The 22,119-nt window shown below is 38.8% G+C and overlaps 1 protein-coding gene across 1 annotated transcript; it reads right to left on the bottom strand.

Moving 5' to 3' along the window:
- Positions 1–541: 541 nt before the first annotated feature.
- On the bottom strand, positions 542–22,061 carry YTHDF1 (YTH N6-methyladenosine RNA binding protein F1). The gene is made up of 5 exons (XM_048819885.2): positions 21,602–22,061; positions 21,226–21,250; positions 19,589–19,668; positions 10,985–12,511; positions 542–2,005 (listed from the first exon to the last, which is right to left on the bottom strand). Exons 1-5 carry the CDS (start codon positions 21,626–21,628, stop codon positions 1,979–1,981), a joined length of 1,686 nt encoding a protein of 561 aa, XP_048675842.1. The 5' UTR covers positions 21,629–22,061; the 3' UTR covers positions 542–1,978.
- Positions 22,062–22,119: the final 58 nt, after the last annotated feature.

Genomic DNA, 22,119 nt, shown 5'->3' with positions numbered 1-22,119 from the left:
TGTGCTGTATCAGGATGTCAACAGGGCTTGAGGAACGGACTTTGAAGAAAAAGGCAGCTTTTTAAAATTCGCCAGGTTAAATCCTAGAACATAGGGAGCAATGCAACACTGCCAAAAGCCATAAGGTTACATAAAAGAGTTTTACTTGGTTTATTCCTAATTTTGAAAGTTCTTTCCTCAGCACACTGATCCAGATTTGTAATATCCTTGTATGGATGGTGAATCCTGAAGATCAGCTTTCAATTCCTTATTAAGCTTCTCGGCCATACAAGCAGAATAGAAAGTATAACAGTTGCCAGTTATAAATGCACAAGAACCCCACCGAGGAAACAATACTGCAAGTAGCTTAGACATATTCTTAAGACGATTTCCAAGAAAGATCCCTGCCAGAGAGAATGTGTGTTGACCAACACAGATGTTTGCAATTTTATCAGCGTACTAACTACACTAATTGGTCTTGTGCCTCATGAGTTTGTGTTACATGGCTACAATACATGCAGGTCTTTGAGTGTAGGGAAAAAAAATGAAAATGACATCATACTTGCTAAATATGTATTGTTTATTAAGGCTTGTATTCTCCTAGAGGAAAAAAGTTAATCTGATGCTGTCCATGAGTCCTTACAGGCAGTGACAGTCCAGAGACAAAGTTATACGTTCTAAATACAAGTCTAAAGGATACAGCTTAAACTTTATTTAAATCAGAGGTCCTTTTGGAGTAAATAGTTTTCAGAAGACGATATTTGCTTTCTAATATAGTAAAAGATCCTCTACAATAAACACGTGCAGATTCAGTGTGCTAGAGCAACAGGCATGAGCACAATTTTCATGCTTAATTGAAACTCCAGTTGGTGACGAGTTCTTCAACGGTTCCCTTATTCCACAAAAACATGACAGCAAATTCAGTTTCTTAAAACATTTTTTTTACTCATCCAACAGAAAAAAAATTAGACATACACAGTCAATTTTAAACATCTGAGGCATAATCCATCATATTGTCCATACTATTAGTTTCTATATTAAAGCTCAGCATTATTGGTATAAAAACTTTAAATGGCATTGGGATCTGGGGGGGAAAAGAAAGGGAAAGATTAAAAATGATCTGCAATTAACTAATAACACCTGAAAGCTGAAACAGGTTTCAACACATTGTCCAAAAACCCTGCAATGTTGATAGCATTTACATTATTATTTATTAAGCTACAAAAACAATAAAGCAGAATTATGGCTGAGAGAAAGCATCTCACTAACTCTCTGCAGGATATGGGTATAACAAATACACACTGAAGCACTGGTTAACAGAATGTGAAAGGGAAATATTTTCAGAGTGAAAATTTCACTGACAGAATTTGATTTTCTTTGAGATAGAAAAAATCAAAGTGGCATGTTAGCATTTTTAAAAGTATAATTTTACAATTAAAAAGTGATCTTAACTTGAATTTTTTACTTCAATATTCTGAATGCAGTATTTCTCTTAAACAACATTCTTAAAGTGACAAAACTCAATGGTTTCTTATGATTGCCATGAACAAACAGGGTTTGGGGTGAAGAGGAGAGAAATTCTGCCATATACAAAATTATGATGAATATCAATCAGAACAGGAACATAATTTGTGCCAAAATAGAGTCTTTGGGAAACACTGACATTTTTAGAATGCTCATTTATAGTTCCATATTAGGTCAGTATAATTGTTTACTACCTTAAAAAATAAAAACAGATACACCTTTATTAATGGATTCTATAGCATTTTACATAGAAAAGATACAAATTAATGCAGATCCACCTGGGCAAAAAACAAACTACAATGTACTTAAAGAGGCAACAACTTAATTCCCCCTGCACAAGAAGATATATTGGAGCTGAAAGCTTTAGTTTGTCCTGATGCCAGGATATAGCACCAGAATACATTTTAAGATTTGTTTTTCATAGTCGAATTTAATATCAGTTCTATTATATATAGCAAATTGTGTACATTTATTCTTATTGTTTGTTTCGATTCTGCCGTTCCTGTAAAAAGAAAAAACAAAGTTTTAAAAGAGTCAGGAAAAAAAACCCAGATATTTAACAACATGAACAAACTTTTAGTGACAACAGCTAAGAAAGGTGGGAGGTTTTTTGATAAATGCAATTACTCGTGCAGCCCACAATTATGTCTTACATGTAATTTTAAAATTACAACAGCAATTATTTATCATATATAGTATATATTTGACACATACAAGAATACAGGAATCAAATGAACACATGAAATTTTAAATGGAGTTGCTGAATGAGTGCAGAGCAAGTGTACATGCAGCTAGACCAGTCACTCAGGCCCCAAAATGGTAACAGGTGAGGGCTACAGCAGAGAATGTAAGTTTGGAAAACTAAAATTCATAACTGAAGACAGATCTTGAATATTTTGATCTCTAGCAACAGCAGCTGGATTGGTACAAGGGTAGGAACAGACTGAAGGGATCCACAGAACAAGTGCAAAATTTTCAGAAGTGCCCTTCTGTTAGGACCTTAGGTCTCACTGAAAGGTGATAGAACTTCCGCTCTTAAGTGCATGTCACTTTTGAAACTTGCCCCAAACCTTTTCTTCCTCTGCTACCTTATTACTCTTCTTGGAAGACATTCTGGGAGACTTCAAGAGTCTGATAGAGAAAGTGTTGCTGAATGAAGCAAGCAAGACTTGTAAGACGCTATTCTGCTGAATGAAGTAGAAGCCAGGGGCTCACTGAAGTCTCACTGAGCTTCAGATAACCTCCACCAATGGGAAAGAGCAAGGGATGTTAAAGGAAAACCCCAGACAGGGCTCAACTTTGGAAAGGGCAGTCTACTTAATTTGTGCCCCAAACGCAGTAAGTGTGGAGAGAAAGGGTCTCAACAAGTCTGCAAGAATGTCTCCCAGTGAGCAAGAGAAGCAGCTGTGCTCTCCACTCTTCAGTGGAGGTAGTGAACAAGGGATCATGCAGGGCAGTTCAGGCAAAAACAGGGGAAATTGGTAAGCAAGAAAAAGAGAGGGACTGTTCAGTAACTGCCTCTGGAACAGAGAAATTGACAAGAATATCCCAGCAAAAGCTTATGGGGGTGCAAATACAGAGCTCCAGAGAGCAGAGCAGTGGATATCTACTATGGGAAGCCAAAAATACCATTTTACCTTCCCAAGAAGCTAGGAGTCTTAACGGCTAAACATTGCTAGTTTATGACTTTTTCCTTTAGTTTTCGAGTTAGTTGGGATTGTTATATTTTCCCTGTTTTTAAAAACTCAGAAAAATTGTAGTGACAAATATTTTAACCTTTTTTTCATGGACTGGTGTCATTTTCTACTTTGTTTTCATCTAAGATACAAGGCAGGTTTAAAATGTTAAGAGCTGTTAACATTAGGAGCGCATCTTCATAACTTTCCCCCCCGAACCCATTAATATTCCTTAAAGTAAATCATTTGCATAATGTAAAATACAAGGCATTAAGAACCATAGTTTAATAAGACTTTACATTTTATTTGAGTGACTATTGATATGGCACTGTTTCAGTAGCCCAACCACCATGTCCAATGAGTGGCCTAGAAGTTAAAAAGTCCTATTGGATACACTAATTGAGTTTAGCAGCATCTATGATCAGCATTTATGTTAGCTACAAACAGACATGAAAGATGGAGCTCCCAAGCAGGGTGCAGAGACTGGGTTTTTTTGTTTTTTACTTTTTAAAAATTAGATCCTTCCATTTCAAAATAAGCTTAAAATGAATACAAGTAACCTTAGCATAAATTACTCAGACTAATTACCTCAAATCACACTTTTCAATTTAAAGCCTTTTCACATAGATCCCATCCACATCTTCTCCAAACAGGGTAGTAAAGGGCTATCTACACAGATTCCTACCATTTTGAACTATTCTAATTTTAAACTTGTGACAACTAGAGAGAAAGAAACCAAACTGCATTTGTAACTGGGTTAACACATGTTTTAGTTTTCAGGCTACAACGTGCTTCTGAACAAGACCTGAACATTTATGATGATTATTTTTTGCGGAAAATAAATACAACAAACTGATCAGGACTAAATTAAATGAAAATTCAAGTAGTCTGCAGGATTTGTAAAGTGTGTATATATATATAATTTTTTTTTTTTTTTTTTAAGACTAGAACAGTGTAGAGGGAAGGTTCTCTTTGGTTGGCTGAATTATCAATTGCCAATGAAGTGATGTTTGTTTCTTAATTATAAGAGTAGTAACCAAAGTGATATGTTCTTAATCAAGGGGCTCAGACCTGGGGCTAGCATTATTGGCATAACTATATATTGTTATTAAGTTTTCCAACCTATATTTGAACTGCTTAAGTCAAGAGAGTGGTTTTAAGTTCCAATCTTTTGATGGCAGATGCCCTTCTCCACTCCACTGTTCTGATATTTACTACCATGTCTCCAATCTATTCTCTCTCTTCTAAGAAAAGGGAACAAAATAAATTAGGTTTCTTGTTTTGGTCACCTGCTGGCTTCCCACACAAGGTGAATAAAAATAAAACTGGATAGTTAAAGTATTCTTTTTTTAAATAAACGTATTTAAAGTTTAAATTACGAGACCCTATATTAAAGGCCTACATTTACTGTAGTTTATTAAAATAATTTCAATTACAAAAAACATTCAAGTAGTACGTGTTTACTAATGCCAAAGTTTTTAAATAAAGTCAAACCATTGAACTGGAAGCCACAAGCTGAGCACCTGGAACCAGAGTTTCTTGAAGTGCTAAACCAGCTTTTGACAATGGCAGTCTCATCTGGAGGTGCAGAGAAAGTATTTTCTTCATTTGTTTTTAAACTAGATCAATTCAATGACTAGCTCATTCAAAGTTGAGAAACTGACTGGGAGCTGAAAAAGCAGAGATGCAAGAGGATGAGATCTATTAGTTCTAAAATCTTGACTGACATGGTGACCAGAAACTGCAGATATTCCTTCCTTTGTATACTACATTTGTTTTAAATGCAAAACACGCTGATAAACTTTTTTCTTAGATTTCCATCACATTTAAGGTAGTTTAATAAAAACAATTTGGAATTCAATTAAAAATGCACAAATACATTTCCCACCCAAATGTATCTTGACATAAATAATGAGTAAAATACTAATTATCTATTAAATAAGAAATGGTGTCATTCACCATTTTCTAACAAATGTAAAAGTTAGGAATCTGAACAAACATATGCTAAACTACATAACTGTTTACATAAATGTATAGAAGTGTATTCTCCTCCTTAACAGAAAGTAGTACCAAATATAGTGTAAAGGACATATTTAATTGCAAATCTACATGTTTTAATGATTACCAACTAATGAGAATAACTTAAAGAGTACAAATGCACAACAGAATTAAAACATCAGGGGGTAGTCTATTTAAATCAAAGCTTCCTGTTTGTTGATTTGAATAACTAAAATTGGTGATTTTAAAATCAGTGCATCCCACTCCCACATCCCTGTTTCCTTCAAAAAGCTACAAGCTCCTTAAGGCATCCATTGGTGGTTTAGCAGGATGAGGCTGCCTACGTTCTTGATGTCAAGTACCACAGGAGCAGACAATGGGCTACTCCTTGAGCTTCCAGCCCTATACTTCAAAGCAGAGAAGGATGACAGATGGTTTTCAAAGAGCCATTTTAGGTTTTGCCAGTAGTCAAAAGGTGATGTGAAACAGGGCCAATCTGTTGTGTACATTTCCCTGCCCCGACTGCTCCTTTCCTGTCCCCTGAATTAATCCGGAGCCTTCTTTTAGGAAGCGGGACTGTAGCCCAGGTTGAGGCACACTGATGTGTCACATCTTATGCAACACATCTCTCAGTGAACCATGCTGCTAGTTACAAGTTCTCACAAGTCTATTGTTCTTTTGCCTGACTGAAAATGTGAAAAATGTGAAGGTGACTTATTAATGAAAGCAGAGAAGCTGAGAGAGAGAAAAGTTCCTCAGCTGGATAATTTGGGGGTAAAAGGACAACTATCTTCCCAGCTAGAGACAGTGAAAATTGCAGAAAGGGATGAAGAAAAGGCCTCCAATTCCATACAAGAACTAGATATAGTTTTGCACTTATTTTTCCCAGGCAGAACTGTCAACCCTTCTACCAAACCAGGGTCAGTGGGATTATTATTATTAATAATCAGGACCAACCAAGAATAGGCCCCATTATGCTCAGGACTGGCCAAATAGAGAGCAGCAGACACTTTCTGCACTGAAGACTTTATAATCTAAATCAGTGGTTCTCAACCAGGGGTCCTGGGCCTGCTGGGGGGCTGCAAACAGATTTCAGGGGGTCAGCCAAGCACAGCTGGCATTAGACTCACTAGGGCCCAGGGCAGAAAGCTGAAGCCCTGCCACATTGGACTGCAGCCAGGCCCTTGAGTCTTCCATGAGGGGCTGAAGCCAAAGCCTGAGCAACTTAGCTTCACGGTGTCTCCTCTGTGGCATGGAGCCCCAGGCAATTGCTCTCCTTGCTCCCCCCCAACGCCAGCCCTGGAGTTTTTATAGCATGCTGGCGGGCCCCAGAAAGAAAAAGGTTGAGAACCTTGTCTAAATAGACAATGCAGACACAAGGTGGGGGAAGGGGTATAACTCACAAGCAGAGTGAAGAAATAAGATGGCAGCAAACAGCATGTTAGTTTCACTATTTTTTGTTTTTGTTTTTGGGATAAGCTTAGTTAGGTGGGGACAGGCTGAATGAAAACACAAGTGAAGGGAGTGGGGCAGGAGTGGAATGAAGTTGAGATGAAAGGACAGAAAAAGGACAGAGTTGGAACCAACAGACAATAAAAGAGAGCCCATTAAATCTTAATTGGCATTCCTCCTCCTTACCACTAAAAACAAAACAAAAAGCCTCTACAACAGCATAATTAAAATCAAGAAATGTAATGTTATAAACACTGGTCTTAAGAATGCAACTGTAATGATCTGCATTTGGGGGTGGGGGAGAGCAGGATGCACTCCAAGGCTATGCACCCTCCATCCTGAAAATCTCCATACCAGTGAGCCTTCCAACAAGAAATGGGACATGCAGCTCCCCCAGAGCCTGTCATTGTTGCTCCTTCAGTAAAGCCAACAAGTCCAGACTAGGATTTGGAAGATGTTAACTGGCACATGTTAACACCCTATTGTAGACAACTCAGTGTGCCTTTCACTTGTTACCAGTTAAACATATGTTAAAGTCACACTAACCGGTCTACACTAGGCTGTTATCACGTGCCAGCTAACATCTACTAAATCCTAGCCTAGATAAGGCCAAAGTGGGCACCTGGGAAACTAAGAGACACACAATGACCGTGCCTTCTTGGGAGTGTAATGCACATCCTCTGCTGCACACTTCAGACCTTCTCCTTCTGAAGTATGAGAGCCCCTGAACTCAGATCCACAAGATACTGGCATACTATATAGTTACTAGACTGCCAAGCCAGCTAGGATCATCAATGTAAGATGATATCTGTAAAGGGAGAACATAAATGAACATAAATGCCCCTCCAACCTCTGCCCCAAATTTGTTCCAAACAAAATACATCCAAAAAAACCCATAATACACAACAAGTTTGTTTTGTTTGCTAATGTCACATCAAGCTTTTTTATTTCAAAGGAAGATTTTGTAGTTTAAAGTAATCTTATTTACTGGGGATGATTCATGAACTATTAATGCCTCCTGGTAAGTTTACCAAATCTTCTATTTAGAGAAATTTGCCCACATGTTATGAAGTTTTAATCTTTTTAATTTTTAAGTGCACAATCTTGCATCATATGGGGTGAAATTAGCACCCTCTCTTGGCACAAAAAACAGAGTAAACTAGCTTTCAACAGAAAATGCAGAGGTGGCAAGCAGGAGAGAATCCATGTCCAACCTTCCCTGGCTATTCTGTTATACAGGGTGGAATAGCAGCCAACACCCCTCTACCGTATGGAGTGTTTTAGGCCACTGGAGCTGCACTAGTACAATTCTATTATTCCCTCTCATCTTGCCTTAGCAGCATACAGGGCTACAAGTGTGATTACATCTTTCCTTCATCCACAGAGGGCAATGCAGATCTTAAGTGATGCAGAGGACCCTGGATGAATCTTCTGCACTTCGATAAATGTTACCCAACTAGATTATGCTACAGAGCTACACAGTCCTCATCTGAGGTCATAATCCTCATCTGACATGTTATAGTTTCCACAAAAGTAAGATATAGTATGACAACATTCGATTGACTTTAGTTGGAGAATAAGTGGCAAGGGAGTGATTAACTCCTAAGGAACATGTTCTGCACATGCCCTCTGTGATTAAACTCTTAAAAGCAGCACTGCTCATATTCGTAGGCAAAACTGTCTAAAAGGGATTCTTAATATTTCTTAAGGTATCAGTGTCTTTATTACATAAAATTGATTTTCTCAGCAAAATGGGAAAAATACATCTTTGAATAGTATAAGATTTTAAAAAGCCATCTTTATGTAATTATAATATAAATACATTTCTAAACAAATTATTTGACCGCTAAACCAAATAAGATGAATAGAAGGATACAGCAATCTGAAAACTCTTTACAGTTAAGTCTTACATACACATATGTATTAACTTTAACTGGCAAAAGATTCCTGTATATAATATTTACTTTTTAATGGAAGATCTGTTTAAGACAGAGTTATCAAGTATGTTAAATTTCAATAACAGGTGCTTTTCAACTATACGAAAAAAGTTTGACTCTTCATATGCCTTAGAAGGAAACTCTTACAGCAAGCTACTGCACTGCCAAAATTTGTTTACACCTAAGTTAAAAATAGATGCTTTCCTCTCAGAATATAATTTACATTGACTGCCACAGTCTGAATATTATTTATTTTTCATTCTATTATCCGTCATCTTTCTCAGCCTATTCCTATTGTTTATACACAGCTCAGTTTTGAAAACTATTCAGATATATGAAATGATACCTTCAGAAAATATAATCGTAATTAAACTGAATCCCAATGTTCCCTCAATATTAAGTGAAGCAGAAAACATGCATTAATTGTTGAGAAATTGATCCTGTTAGAAAGTAGTACCCCAGACAGGCACATTTTATTTATGTATTTAATTTTAAATAGAAGCAGAAAATGAAAGTCCACACTAAAGTAATACAGAGGTGGGGTCAGCCCAATGGTCTGTTGCCAGTATACTGAGCTACTATAAAAGAGAGCTAAATTCAGGTGATAGCATATGATCCCATTCATAAAGCTAGCAAGGATCAACACAGGATTAAATGTTTTCTCTTGAACTGAGAAGAAGAGGCCTGAAATCACTTTCAGTGATTGACACAACAGGCACTCCAGGTAGAGGTGGTCGGTTTTTGTTGTTGTTAAATCTTAGCATTATCATGGAGAGGCTAAGTGATTTGCCTTAGCCATCTCACATCTCATCTGTGGTAAAGGAACACAATGCAGACCTCCCAACTCCCAGCCCAGTGTTCTGTCCCACTGTTTCAAACTGCTCCTTCGCAAGGCTGTGGTTGGGGAAAAGTGAGAAGAAACAATTCTCAGCAGGCAGAAAGTTTGCAGGGATGTGGATAAAGCTTTTGCTCTAAAAATCCCACAGAGGACATAAAAAGCAAATTCAGAGAACTGAAGGTCTTCTCCATCAAGCCTAATTACTATTGGCCTGAAATTTGCACGTGTATATATTGTAAGATGATGGCTAGACTGAAAAAAGGGTACTAAAAATTGAATGAAAGCCTTAAATCTGAATTTCCCTGAATTTGTAAGGGGAGGTCCTAACCAAACAGTATAAAGCATGGTGCTTCCTGCAGCTCCCATTGTCCAGGAATGGCGAACCGTGGCCACTGGGAGCTGCGGGCAGCAGTGCCTGAGGACAGGCAACGTAAACAAACTGTTTTGCGGTCCGGCAGCACATTACCCTCATGGGACGCAGGATGCCCACCACTGGCTTAGAGCAATTTGAAGGGTGATAAAGGGAAAGCCCCATATAACTGCAACTTCCATTTTACTTCAGGACACTGCATCTAAGTCTGTGCTTAAAAAATGTTTTGAAGCGCATGTAAATGCACTAAGCTGAATTGGCAAACTTCCGAGGAACTGTAGAAAAAACTATACACTGAAACACTAACATCAGTATCAAACCATTGTAAGTGTCAGCTAGCCACTACATTCTAACAGCTCCTATTTAGTCAGCACACAGTGTATACAGAGAGTCACTGATGTTAGACATTTGGGTCCCATTCTTGGCCTGGGTGAGCTGCCTCAAGTCCTATGCCAAGTGCAAGGGTAGCTTTTCATAATCACGCTTTCATATAAAAATAGACTAGTTACTGTGGAACTCTTTGTCTGGAGGTTCCCCATCTCCCACACCCTACTCTAAAAATTCCAGTGATTTTTAGTGTTAGAAGGTGTTAAGACAGTCCTGAGGACTCAAAATCCTTCATTTATCCACAGAATAGATGTAACAAACAGCAGCAGCAATACAAGCATCCTCACACTGTAATTTTCCTCAACTCTTGTTCTGGAGAAGCCAGCTAATTGGATGAGAATAGTTCAGTGACTATTCAAACCTTGGCCTCACTGCTAAAGATACAACCAAAGGTGCCAGTTTTGACAGAATATTTGACTAGAACTGGATTGATACTTACTGATTCACAGAAGCCAATGACCTATTACATGGCATCCCCTGACCTGGGCCAACTTTGAAACACTCATAGGCTCTGTAGCCCATTAACAATCCCAAAATAAAATTTCAACCTCTAGTAGAATTGGGCATAACATACTTTACTTGTATATTTAACTTTTGGCTTAAAAACAAACCAACTTTACCTCAGACTATGAAAACCACAAAGAGAACTGAAGCACAGGGTTTTGTTTTAGTATTAAAACACACTTAGGACAACCATGTTTGAACACATTACAAATATTTTATAATCTCTACTTAGCCTCCCCCCGCCACACTCCCCCACGGCAGCATTCACATTTTTCCAAGTATGTCTTTTTAATTTTTTTTTCTAAAAAAGCAAGTTTACCTTCCGCACCACCTCCTCCTCTTCTTGGCGCTTTTCATAATGGGAAAAGTCATCAAAGATGGAGGTTGTGTGCTTGTAAGTAGCAATAATTTTAAGCACTTGTTTTGCTTTTTCTAAGGGAACCTCCTGTGTGTCACGGGAGTTTGTAACTGGTTTGTTGTCATTGTTCTCCAGCCTGATGTGTCGGAGTTGGTTGTTGGGCACATCCTTCACAAAGATCCATTTGACATCAAATTTCCCCTTCCATTTGTCCTGAGACCAGACGCCAGCACTAGTGCCATAGTCCACAGGTGATTTCATTTCTGCTACTCCACAGAAATGTCCACTACCATTAACACTGAATAGTAAGTAGACTGGGCCCTTACTATTCATGGATCGGAAAGCGCTGTCCAAGCGTTTGTTGCCATGTTCTGTGCTACACCAAATAGAATATTTAATGGAACGATGAATATCATCCTCAGAATAGCTCTTTATTATGAACACACGTCCATTTTTAAGATTCCATTCAAAATCTTTCGGGTTATAGCTATGAGCAGCTTTCAGTTTTTCAAGAACGGGATGGGATTCACCACTTGGGACAGAGTTAGGCTGGGTACTGCCAGTTGAGTTGCTATCATTACCAGTTCCTCCACTTTGGCCAAAAGCTGCATTTCTGTTGCGGGGAGCCACCCAGCGGTTTTGGGGTGGCTGCTGAGGACTTTGATACTGCGGCTGGGTCAATGGAGGAGGTTGAGCTGGAATAGGCTGAACCATTTGTTGCTGTGGCTGTGGGACAGACTGAGGAGATGGGATTTGCTGGGGAGCAGGAACTTTTGCCACAGGACCCTTATTATCCCAAGTACCTATGTCCATATTATGTTTTATAGGTGGTGGAGGCAAAGCTCCTCCAATTACAGGCCCACTTTTTGTTTTCATTTTCGGCTGTGGTTTTGCAGGCTTGCTGGCAATAGCAGCCCAAGAGGTTGGTTTAGATACTGGCAAGTTTACACTGGATCCACCATTACCAGAGAGAGCACCCGTCATTCCGGCGCTGTTAACAACAGAACCTACTGTTTTCACAGCAGAAGTTGTTACATCTCCACCAATCTTAAGTCCAACCATTCCTTGTTCAATACTATTCATTCCAGGTGCTTTATTCAAAGTATCATTATGAAATCCTGTTTGTCCATCCACAATAGTACCACCCAGTGAGCTAGGTGGGTAGCTGTAACTGCTCCCATAAGCTGAACTTTGAGTCTGCTGTCCTTGGGACCCACTTGTTCCCCAAGCTGAGAAAGCAGGATTTTCAGGGAAAAAATTAAATCTGTGTTGGTAGATGTTGTTTCCCAGACCCCCAGGCTGTCCAAAAACAGCATCATGCATAAAATGATGGTCTCCATTACTGAGCTGTCCATAGGTGGTGAGGTATGGGATAGGAGGATCTCCTCCGGTAGACCACGGTGCTTCACTGAGAGAATAGGGAAACCCAATAGATGGTGGATAATAACTGGACAAATAGGGATCAGTCATTGATGGATAGCTATTATTCTGTTAAAGAAAAGAAAAAGTAATTTCAGAGGTATGCACTTTTTCATAAATGACAACATTTGCATACTACTAAATAGAAAAGATGATAAGTAGTAACTATTGTTTCAAACTCCAAGTTACACAACTTATTATTCCATGGACTGTTTAGTCTAAATTAATGTCATTGCATCTTGTATATTCCTATACCAGAGATACATTCTCCTCCACTTCCTGTAGAGTTTTAAACAGTGACCACCACTCTCAGATGAATGCTAGTTGACCCCATGACCTCAAACTCACTTTTACTACACTGCAGATAATTCATTTTAGTCATGAAAATTCGTGACTTGTAATTGAGAAATATATTTGTTCTATGAGTATACTACCAAATACTTTCATATTGTACTAAATGTTTAACATAGTGTTTTATCAACAGTATGCAACGACCATAGAAAAATAATTTAAAAAATGCAGCAAGACCAAGTCTCAGAAATTAATAGGATCTAGAAATTGTACAAGATTGAAGATAATTCTATTTCAATATTAAGATTTACACAATAGTTTGTACTAACATAACATTCTGAAAAATACACAGTCAGTGATTTTAACTCCAAAATCAAAAGAAAGATGAACAGATGAGCAGGTTTTGCTGCATAACACATCCAAGAAATAATGTATGTGATTTGTTTTATATAGTTCTTACATTACATAGCCTTTAAGTCTATGAAGTTACACAAAAATGTAGTACATACTACCAAATGAAAACAGCATAAAATATTTTATAGAATGTGAAAAATTGCTCTGCATATGTTGCATGATGTGCAGCCTTCATTCTTTTCAGAATATTTTTTTAATGTACAACTTAAGAAATATTAAGTTTATGGAGGGAAGTGCTAGAAAATAGAACACTGTCCTTATACTGTGCACTATATGCATGATGTAGATTCATTACTATGTTAGTGACAAATTAAAAATGTATTTCACCTTTTGCAATTATGTGCAGTACCTAAAGCTCCAAATTTGTTTTGGAAAAAGGAAGATGTGACTAGCATTTGTGACTGCATTGGAGTCACAACAGCAGCGTTACTGGCTGAATGCCAGACCCACAGAGGGGGAGAATAAATTGTTTGGCTTGACACAATTTGACTGTGGTTTGTATTATAATTTTAAATAGTGAGTGATGAGTATTTGGGGCTGTATGTAGAGGATATTAAAGTAACTGAAATTTGGAGTGTAAAGACAAATGCTTGACTTCAAAATATGACAATATTCAAGCTTGACTGTAAATGACACTGAATATACTGGCACGAGCATTTAAAAAATGCATAGGATATATGTTACTCCTGAGGAAGTTACAAAATGAGAGTAGATTTAAAAAAATAGGTATGTACTGGGGAAAAAAATAGTTCTGGAAAATCCCTTCTTGACCCCTATATGGGAACTGGAAAGAGAAAGTCCTGAGTCAGAGTGGTTATTTATAATATTGAAAATCAACTATTTATATCTGTAAAAGCATCAAGTAATAAGATTTTTCCATCCACCCTTGTTGTGCTGCACAACTAACTACAGAGACTAGAGCCAATGAGGCTCCATGGGGGCATAGGTGTCTGCTCCAAGCACAGCTGCAGAACGTTTAGTTAGAATACAATTTAAGTGACAACTCAGCATATAGTTTCCACAATCCTCACAGCAGGCTAATTAGTTAACATGGAGATTGTAGACCAAGCAGGTATAGAGAACATTAGAGATGTTAGGAAACTGGTACAGTAGATTAATACCTCCGATTTTTCAGAGTCACCTCACTAATTCCTTTTCCTGATTGCCAAATATTATAGAAAGATCTTCTGGCAGAAGTCTATACAGAAGAAATTTTAAGTACAGTGATTTTATTTTGTTAAGGTGAAGAATATAATAAAAAGCTGGTTACAATCTTTACCATGGAGTTGCTACCATGGCTTCCTAATTCCTAACAGACAAGAAGTTTGGGAGTGTAATTTTTCTGTATTTGTAAACAAGAAGTAAAACATAAGTGAAGTGTTAACAGATGTAATGATTAGTCCACTAGACTTCTACCTCTGAAAACTTAGGTCAGAGAGCACATGGAGGTCATAAGCAACACTGAGTCGGATAAGATTGGGGGTTTGCTTAAATAAGTTCTGGTGTCGAGGCATTTCAGTTTACAGAGTTTATTGATGTGCCAGGGATATAAACATACAGACACAAATTCTACATCTGACATATGCGTGTAAATCACTCAGGTTTTGTTCAAGACAGCCGCTGGTTACTCTTTTCCACCAAGGTCTTATTGCCCCATGCAGCAGTCCAGTTACAGAAGCTTGGAGCTCTTCCCGCCAGCTTTTCCCAAATCTGTATGACCACCTTTTAGAACCCTACGAAAAAAAAATCAACTGGCTTGTAGCAGCATGGAGATTTTGCCTTAAAGCTGCTCCAGGGACAAGCTCATCATGTGTGTCCCCTTCCCCCCACCTCTTAGCTGCTTTTTAGAATCAGGCATTCTAGTTTTCCCCTCTATTCTCTTACCAAGTGTTCAATTGACTCTTGGTTTCTTCCACTCCCTTCACTTCTCATCACATAATAATGCAGAAGTACAAATAAAGATTAAAAATTAAGATTAAGTCACTAGTAAAAATTACATAGAAACAAAGCTTAAAATTAACACTATTCAATATGATGAAAGTCTTATCTTGGCTCTTGTCCAAAAGTTGCCTGCCGTGGACCTACCTCTCCTGCAAATAAGTCTAGGCATGGTAACGGGCTATAGCATGTCCTAGCCACTTGGGTCTGAAAGTCAGTGATGGGGCTTCAACTGCAGCAAATTAAAAGTTAAGAAACAAAAGTAGAAGCAGCACTTAATAGAAATAATGTTTTTAAGGTCAGGCTTGACAAAGCCCTGGCTGGGATGATTTAATTGGGGATCGGTCCTGCTTTGAGCAGGGGGTTGGACTAGATGACCTCCTGAGGTCCCTTCCAACCCTGATATTCTATGATTCTACGAATGGGCAATGGAGGCCACACATCTTATTTAACAATATGCCAAGCAAAAAACTGCCAATGCAAAATGATGGCAAGAAAGAAGGCAGATCAGAGAAAGGTGAAGAGACAGTATGAGAAGATAAGGTATTGGTTAAAACTCAAAGAAGAGAATCTTCTCCCTCCTTTCTCCTCCCCCTAGACAATGCATACAAAAACGTAAGGTCTCCAAATCAGGTACATTTTTCTGTACCTGATGCTTTACATACTGGAGACAAGAGAAACATTAGACTGTAAAATACTGTATTAGCATTTCTAGCCAAGGGGCTCAGCCAAGTTGTGCAGCAATTAGCATTCCCAGATGCCAAACAGAGCCATAGTTTATGAAGGTTAAGAACACTAATTTTTTTTTAAACTTTTAGCAAAAAAATTATTTCCTTGAACCTTTAACCCTTAGCAAGTTGAGACAAACATCTGTTTTAAAAAAAAAATGAAAGAACATCACCCCGCAAAAAGGAAACCAAATCCAAGTTTGTTTCTGCAACCATACAAAAACGTTAAGAAACTGATATTTCAGGAATTTCACAACATGCATTTTTTGGGGGTAGGGATGGGGGTGGGGAGGGGGGTTTGGATGAGCTTGGCTGATTTCATAAGGAAGCAGATTGCATATGCTACAGAGCAAAGGGCATGATTACTTATTAAAATTGGCTTTCACAAGTAACCTAGTGTATTTGCTTCTGTTAATTCAATGTATGCCTTGAAAACACTAAGAAAATTACTTAGTGCCACAAAAGTAAGGACTGAGATTGATTCCTCTCCCCAAAAAGAATGAAGACACTCTTACGATAGGTATTTCTATGGCCTTTCACATTCACTACAAATTACCCTGAGCACAATATTATATGCTAGTAAATGGAAAGTAAAAAAAATTATTACACAAGATCAAAGAAAGGATTGCTTCTCATTTGTCACTTCTATTTTGATAGACTGAGATTTTACAAGTATGTGTATTTTACATTTACACTAAAATTTAAGTGTAAATTTTTAACATAAAAAAAATTAACCCCCCCACATAGTTGAAGTTGAACAGTTTTAAGTACTACACCTTCCTCTGAGTTCCCTTGTCAGTTTTTACAGTTTTATAACCAAAAAAGGCAAAATTTTCTTTTTCTTTTTTGAATTGCTCCAAAAACCAAATAAAAAGGGGAAACTGAGTATGCATTGGAAAGAGTAATGTCCACACATGGAGTGACATCAGATGCACAAAGCACAACTGAAAAGAAATGTCCTTCCTTCTGGTCTACTTCAGTTATAGCAAGCTTAGATGTTACAAGTAAACTGTCAAAAGTAAGCATCTGATGAAGTGGATTTTAGCCCACAAAAGCTTATGCCCAAATAAATTTGTTAGTCTCTAAGGTGCCACAAGTACGCCTCATTTTTTTTTGCTGATACAGACTAACACGGCTACCACTCTGAAACCTGAAGTAAAAAGGAGTGGACAAATGTGACTTAAGATGACATTACCCCTTTAAAATGGCTCGAAGTCATTAAAACAGAGAGGTATGAAGAAAAGGAGGTATTTCTTAGGTGGACAAAAATGTCAATCTTAATGGCAGATGCTCCTATGCATTCAGTTTTTGAAGTCTGATGGCTTTAGTTACTATAAGACACTAAGAATGGTTCAGTGCAAGACAAGTATAATGGTTAACATTTTTTCTAATTTATTCTAAGGAAAATCATGAGAATTAAAAAAAATGTGATGCACACAGAGTGAACTGTCACAAATAAGCAAGAAACAAATAGCAGCTACACCTTTCTTACTCATGATCAGACCATCGTAAGATTCTTGAAAGGAGACTGACAGATTCCAAGTTTGGAATCCTAACTATGGCTTGACAGAATAATGTAGTTGTCTTTACTAAGATTCCATTAGAAGCTTATTTTCTAGTTCTTCACCCATAACATCACTCTTTCTACACTCATTCTGAAACCTATGCAAAAATTTCTTACTAAAAAGACTAATGCTGAATACCAAATCTGATTCAGTGAACGGAGTGATCTGTACAACTCATCTTTCCAGAGACTCCCTCCCACAACATCCCTAAGTATGGTGAAATCAACATCCTGAATCACCATGTAAAGAATTAATCCATAGAGTTCTAACATTAAGAGATACACTAAGCCTTTTTACTATTGAGAACATTCACTAAAAGACATAAAAACATTCAATTCTGGTTTTGTGTTTTCTGCAGTAGTGTTTCTTGTGCCTGGATTTGCAAAACCTCTTGGACAAAAGGAATAATACTCAGCATATGAAGACATTTTCTGACACCCATTATTTTGTCTGACACTGACATCAATGTCTTATTTTACGCCACAGTATCCTTGCTGTCTTCAAAAATGTAAGCACCAATAATACAAAAATGGAAGTGGTTTTTTTACCACCAACACGTCAAACTCTGTAGACTTAACTCTCATTCTTAGCTAATCTGCACCATCTCCACACACTCCGTGACAGCTTAGATCTTTTATAGCTCTAGCTAGAAGGGTCCCTGACCATAAGTGACTGAAATCAACAGGTGTTTTGTTCCAGAAATATGTATGTTCTCTGAGCCATCCTAACCAAATTCCTTGGACTGTCACCATCTAAGCACCCAGCGTGGAAAGTTTCCACATGAATCCAAGCAGAATAAAGAATTTCACCGGATATCTTAACAAAGCATTCAGTCTATTTTGTTTGGCTTTATGCCACAGAGTGTAAGAGAAACCCTGAAGGCAGTCTTTTAGTGAAGTAGTGATACATATATTTCAACATACTTATCCTTGACCTTTTTGAGTCCCTCCTTCAGTTCTCTTTGCTAATCCTTTGTGTTAATTGGAAACAGATTACATATCTGCAGATATTTTTCTTGGTTTATCACTTATGCCAGATCTTCTGGTTCCGGCTGGCTGTATATTTGGACTGGTTTCTTCATTTTTGTCTTAGAGTGCAGTACAACAGCAATACCTACCAATAAAGGCCTAGTATATTTTAGCTAGCGTTCCCAGGCACTTGAAATTACAAGTACTACAATCTGATATTGTAGCTCAATTTTCACATGGAAGAACCACTACTATTCCAAATCTGACCCCCTATTTTACAAAGAAAAGTGTGCATAATTGCGTGGAGTCCTGTGACACAGAAGTGAGGATAGGAGAAAGCTAGTTTATTACATTTGTGGGCATTTAAATTTTTAAGCACCATTTTTTGGAGCTTGATTTACATTTCTTAAAATAAGCTTGTACATTAAATTATTGATGTGAGTAAAAAGTTAGTCTTTATTTACACTGGAAAAAAGTTGGGAATTTAAAAACACACTAAATTTTAGTTATTCAGGATTTTTAACAAAATTTAATTTATACTCTTGGCTTGAGTCACATATGAATGTATAATCTACACTATTTTTACGATGCCCTCAAGCAGCTCATCTTTTGTTAATCATCTCTAGATAATACGCCTCTGCAAAGAGGTAAGATTTGAGAACTTCAGTAACTCAGCCAGAGATTGTGGACCTACTGCAAGAATGGGTGGGTGAGGATCTGTGGCCTGTGATGTGCAGGAAGTCAGGTTAGATGATCATGATGGTGCCTTCTGGCCTGCAAGTCTATCAGTCCTCATCATAGCATCTTTAAGAGTTTCAAATTATGCTGTGGTCACTTATCGCTTATTTCCACTTAGAGCACAAGGATTCAATCCACCAGTCCTACAGAAGCAGAACCCCAATGACACAGTAATGGGAGATTTGTCTATTAAAGAACTGAAAGTCGAGGGCCCTTGGTAGGCTGCCAGCTATGTCAGATTTTACAGGAATTGTGTCATTTGGTAAATGCCCAACAGAAACTAGGATTTCTAACTAACTTAATTTCCACGTGACCAAACTAGATATAAATAATACCACCAGTATTCTGAGCTAAAATGATAATTTCATTACTCAGTAACATTTCAGGCACTATAGCTTTTTCTGATCCCCAAAGCATAAACAAGTCATATTGGTGTTTACTGTACAACCAACACTACCCCCAACATCCCTAAAAAAAGCCACCAAAATTAACAGATGCACTAACCTGATTTGACTGTCCAGAAAGGTAAGGTTCAAAATCGTTGTCATGAACTGTGTCCTTCTGATGCAATGAACCATTTTGTACTAAAACATAAAGTTGCAACATATTATAACATTGCCTGACAATGTTACAGTAAAGAAACTCACTCTAGAGTAACTTCACAAAAATAAGTTAACTCCCTTCCTTCTTGTGGCATTGATAACCACCCAAGCAAAGCAAAGGAGTCAGATTTCACCAGAATGAGAACCTCCACATGCACTCTAAATGTCACTATTGCTTACAAAACTGATTTGAATGACAGTTACAGAGAGTCAGAAGAACCTGCAATTTTCGTAAAGGTATGTTTTTATACTTTCCCCATAAAATCTCTTAAAACCAAATAGACATCTCTTGACATGAACTTGCGAGAAGAACTGGAAGTCATAGCAATATCTTTTGTAAAAGCTGAGCAGCCTCTTTAAAAAGTAATGTTAAATCATATCAGAGGTGGAACAGTAAAATACTGGCTGTTGAGTGTTTGACATCCTAATAATAATATTTACAAGCTTTAAATTCAAGCCTTGGTTTTCTTGTCTGTAAAAGGGAGATAAAACTTCACTAAATTGGAGATATTTGAGACTCAATTATTAATAATATTTGTAAATCACACTGAAATCCACAGCTGGAAGATGCTACATAAATTATTCAAGTCACTTCACTCTTAATTTCCATCATTTGTTTTGAAGCATAAGTCACACTGTATGCATTAAGCCTTTGGAAAGTAGTTCAAGAGGTTCACAGGAAGGCTAAACTAAAAATTTTGCTACAGGAAAAGAAATACGATGCTAAAAAATAAAACTAAAGTGGGGATTTCAAAGAGGTCTGCAAGTGTAAAATAATGTTAGGAAGAATTTTTAGAGAAAATGGATGCATAATAAGAAGGGTATATTTATGAACTGGGGGGAAAATATGAGCTTGTTGGGACTATAGCTATCTGAAACACACTGATAAAGTGAAATTCAAAGAACCTTAACACCGAAAAGATGTGCTTACGTAAATTGACGGGAGTATCCGTTTCCTTTCTATTCTTAAACAGTTATGTATTTCGTAGCACTCATAGTAACATACATAATATAGTTTATAAAGCAGGCCATTTACTTGAAAGACAACTTGCTTCCGAAGTTTCATTTGTGACAATGTGCTAGAGGCCACACAAAAGCATATCACATTATCAGAGAGAACTTTTTTTAAGACTGAAATTATTTCATGAAAAAACTTGTACCGATGTACCACTTGTCAATACCAGTCCAGTAACAGAACAATAATTATATAGCAGAAAAACAAAGTAAGTTTGGGTACTTTTCAATCTGTCACTTAAATAAATGAATCTCCTAAACTGTATTCGTATCTCTATTTTTAACTGTAACAATTTCATTTTCTTAAAATGTTTTTATAATTAAACACTAAAAGCACAAACACTGGCATCAGTGGCATGCAAAAAACCCCTTAGGAACCAGGTTCCTTTTAAAAACCCACACTTTGCTCTATATTTCACCATAGAGTTTAGATTAATACCTATTGGCTCACCCATCACTGCCTGACTGCTTCATCTACCTTCAGAAGTAACAACTTAAGTGGAAAAATCCCAGCATTCGCCTTACCTTTATTATCTTGTCCTTTCGGTCGCTGCGATGCCATGCGCATGATTGCGAAGAGGAAAATAAAGACAGAGGAGAAAGTTAGTTTTGGAAAACGCTCTTGGCTCCTTGCAGACAGGGTTGTGGGGGAGAAATAACCAGGCGGGGGGGGGGGGGGGAGGAGGAGTGTGGGAAGAGAAGGAGGGCTGACAGCTGTATTTATTATTAAGGGCTGGATCACTGGAAATGGCCCCTGATCGGGCGAGGGAAGAGTTAAAGGGAGTGCCTAGGGCCCAAAGAAGGCGAGAGGGACCTCTCGGGGCAGGCACGCGCGGGGGGGGGGTGGGGGGAGGGAAGGAGAAGCGCTCGGCCCCGGGCCCAGCTGGGCTTCCACACTTACCTGGGGGTCAACGCTGGTGGCCGACATCCTTCATGTACGGGGCCGCCGCGGTCAGCAGGGAGCTGGGGGAGGGGCAGGGCCCGGGCCCCTCCGCGCAGCGGGGAGGCGCACGGCGAGAACGCGGGGCCCCTCCTGGGCGCGGGGGAGGGGGAGGGAAGCGCCTGTCCGCTGGGCCTGCGAGGGGCGCTCCGGACGGGGCCCCGGGGGAGGGGCCGGGTCGGCCTGTGTATGTGGGGGGGGGGGGTGTCCCTCCTCAGGCTAGGCCCCCCCGGGGAAGAGGGAGGGACGGGGGGGGGGGGGGTCGGTCCGGTCGCTGCTCGCCCTGCCGGCCCTTCTCCTCACATCCCCGCCCGCCCTCGCTCCGCGCCCCGCGGCCTGTCCCCCCGCGCTGGCCCCGAGCCGGGATGGAGCGAGAGACCCTCCAACTCCAATGGCGGCGGGGACCGGGCGGCGGTGACGTCAACGCCACAGCGCGCGCGGGGCACGCCGGGAAGACACGACGAGGCGGCCGGGGTGAG

This window comes from Caretta caretta, chromosome 13, assembly GCF_965140235.1.
Source record: "Caretta caretta isolate rCarCar2 chromosome 13, rCarCar1.hap1, whole genome shotgun sequence".
In the NCBI taxonomy this organism is placed as follows: domain Eukaryota; kingdom Metazoa; phylum Chordata; order Testudines; family Cheloniidae; genus Caretta; species Caretta caretta.
This window is presented reverse-complemented; position numbering and strand designations above follow the sequence as displayed.

What these genes read in the sequence shown, in the direction of transcription:
- YTHDF1 (XM_048819885.2), bottom strand. Translation starts at nt 21,628, where the DNA reads ATGTCGGCCACCAGCGTTGACCCCCAG. An exon ending in GAAAGGACAAGATAATAAAG is followed by an intron (nt 19,669 to 21,225) that starts GTAAGGCGAATG and finishes TTTATGTTTTAG; the next exon opens with TACAAAATGGTTCATTGCAT. An exon ending in TTTCTGGACAGTCAAATCAG is followed by an intron (nt 12,512 to 19,588) that starts GTTAGTGCATCT and finishes TTTCTTTAACAG; the next exon opens with AATAATAGCTATCCATCAAT.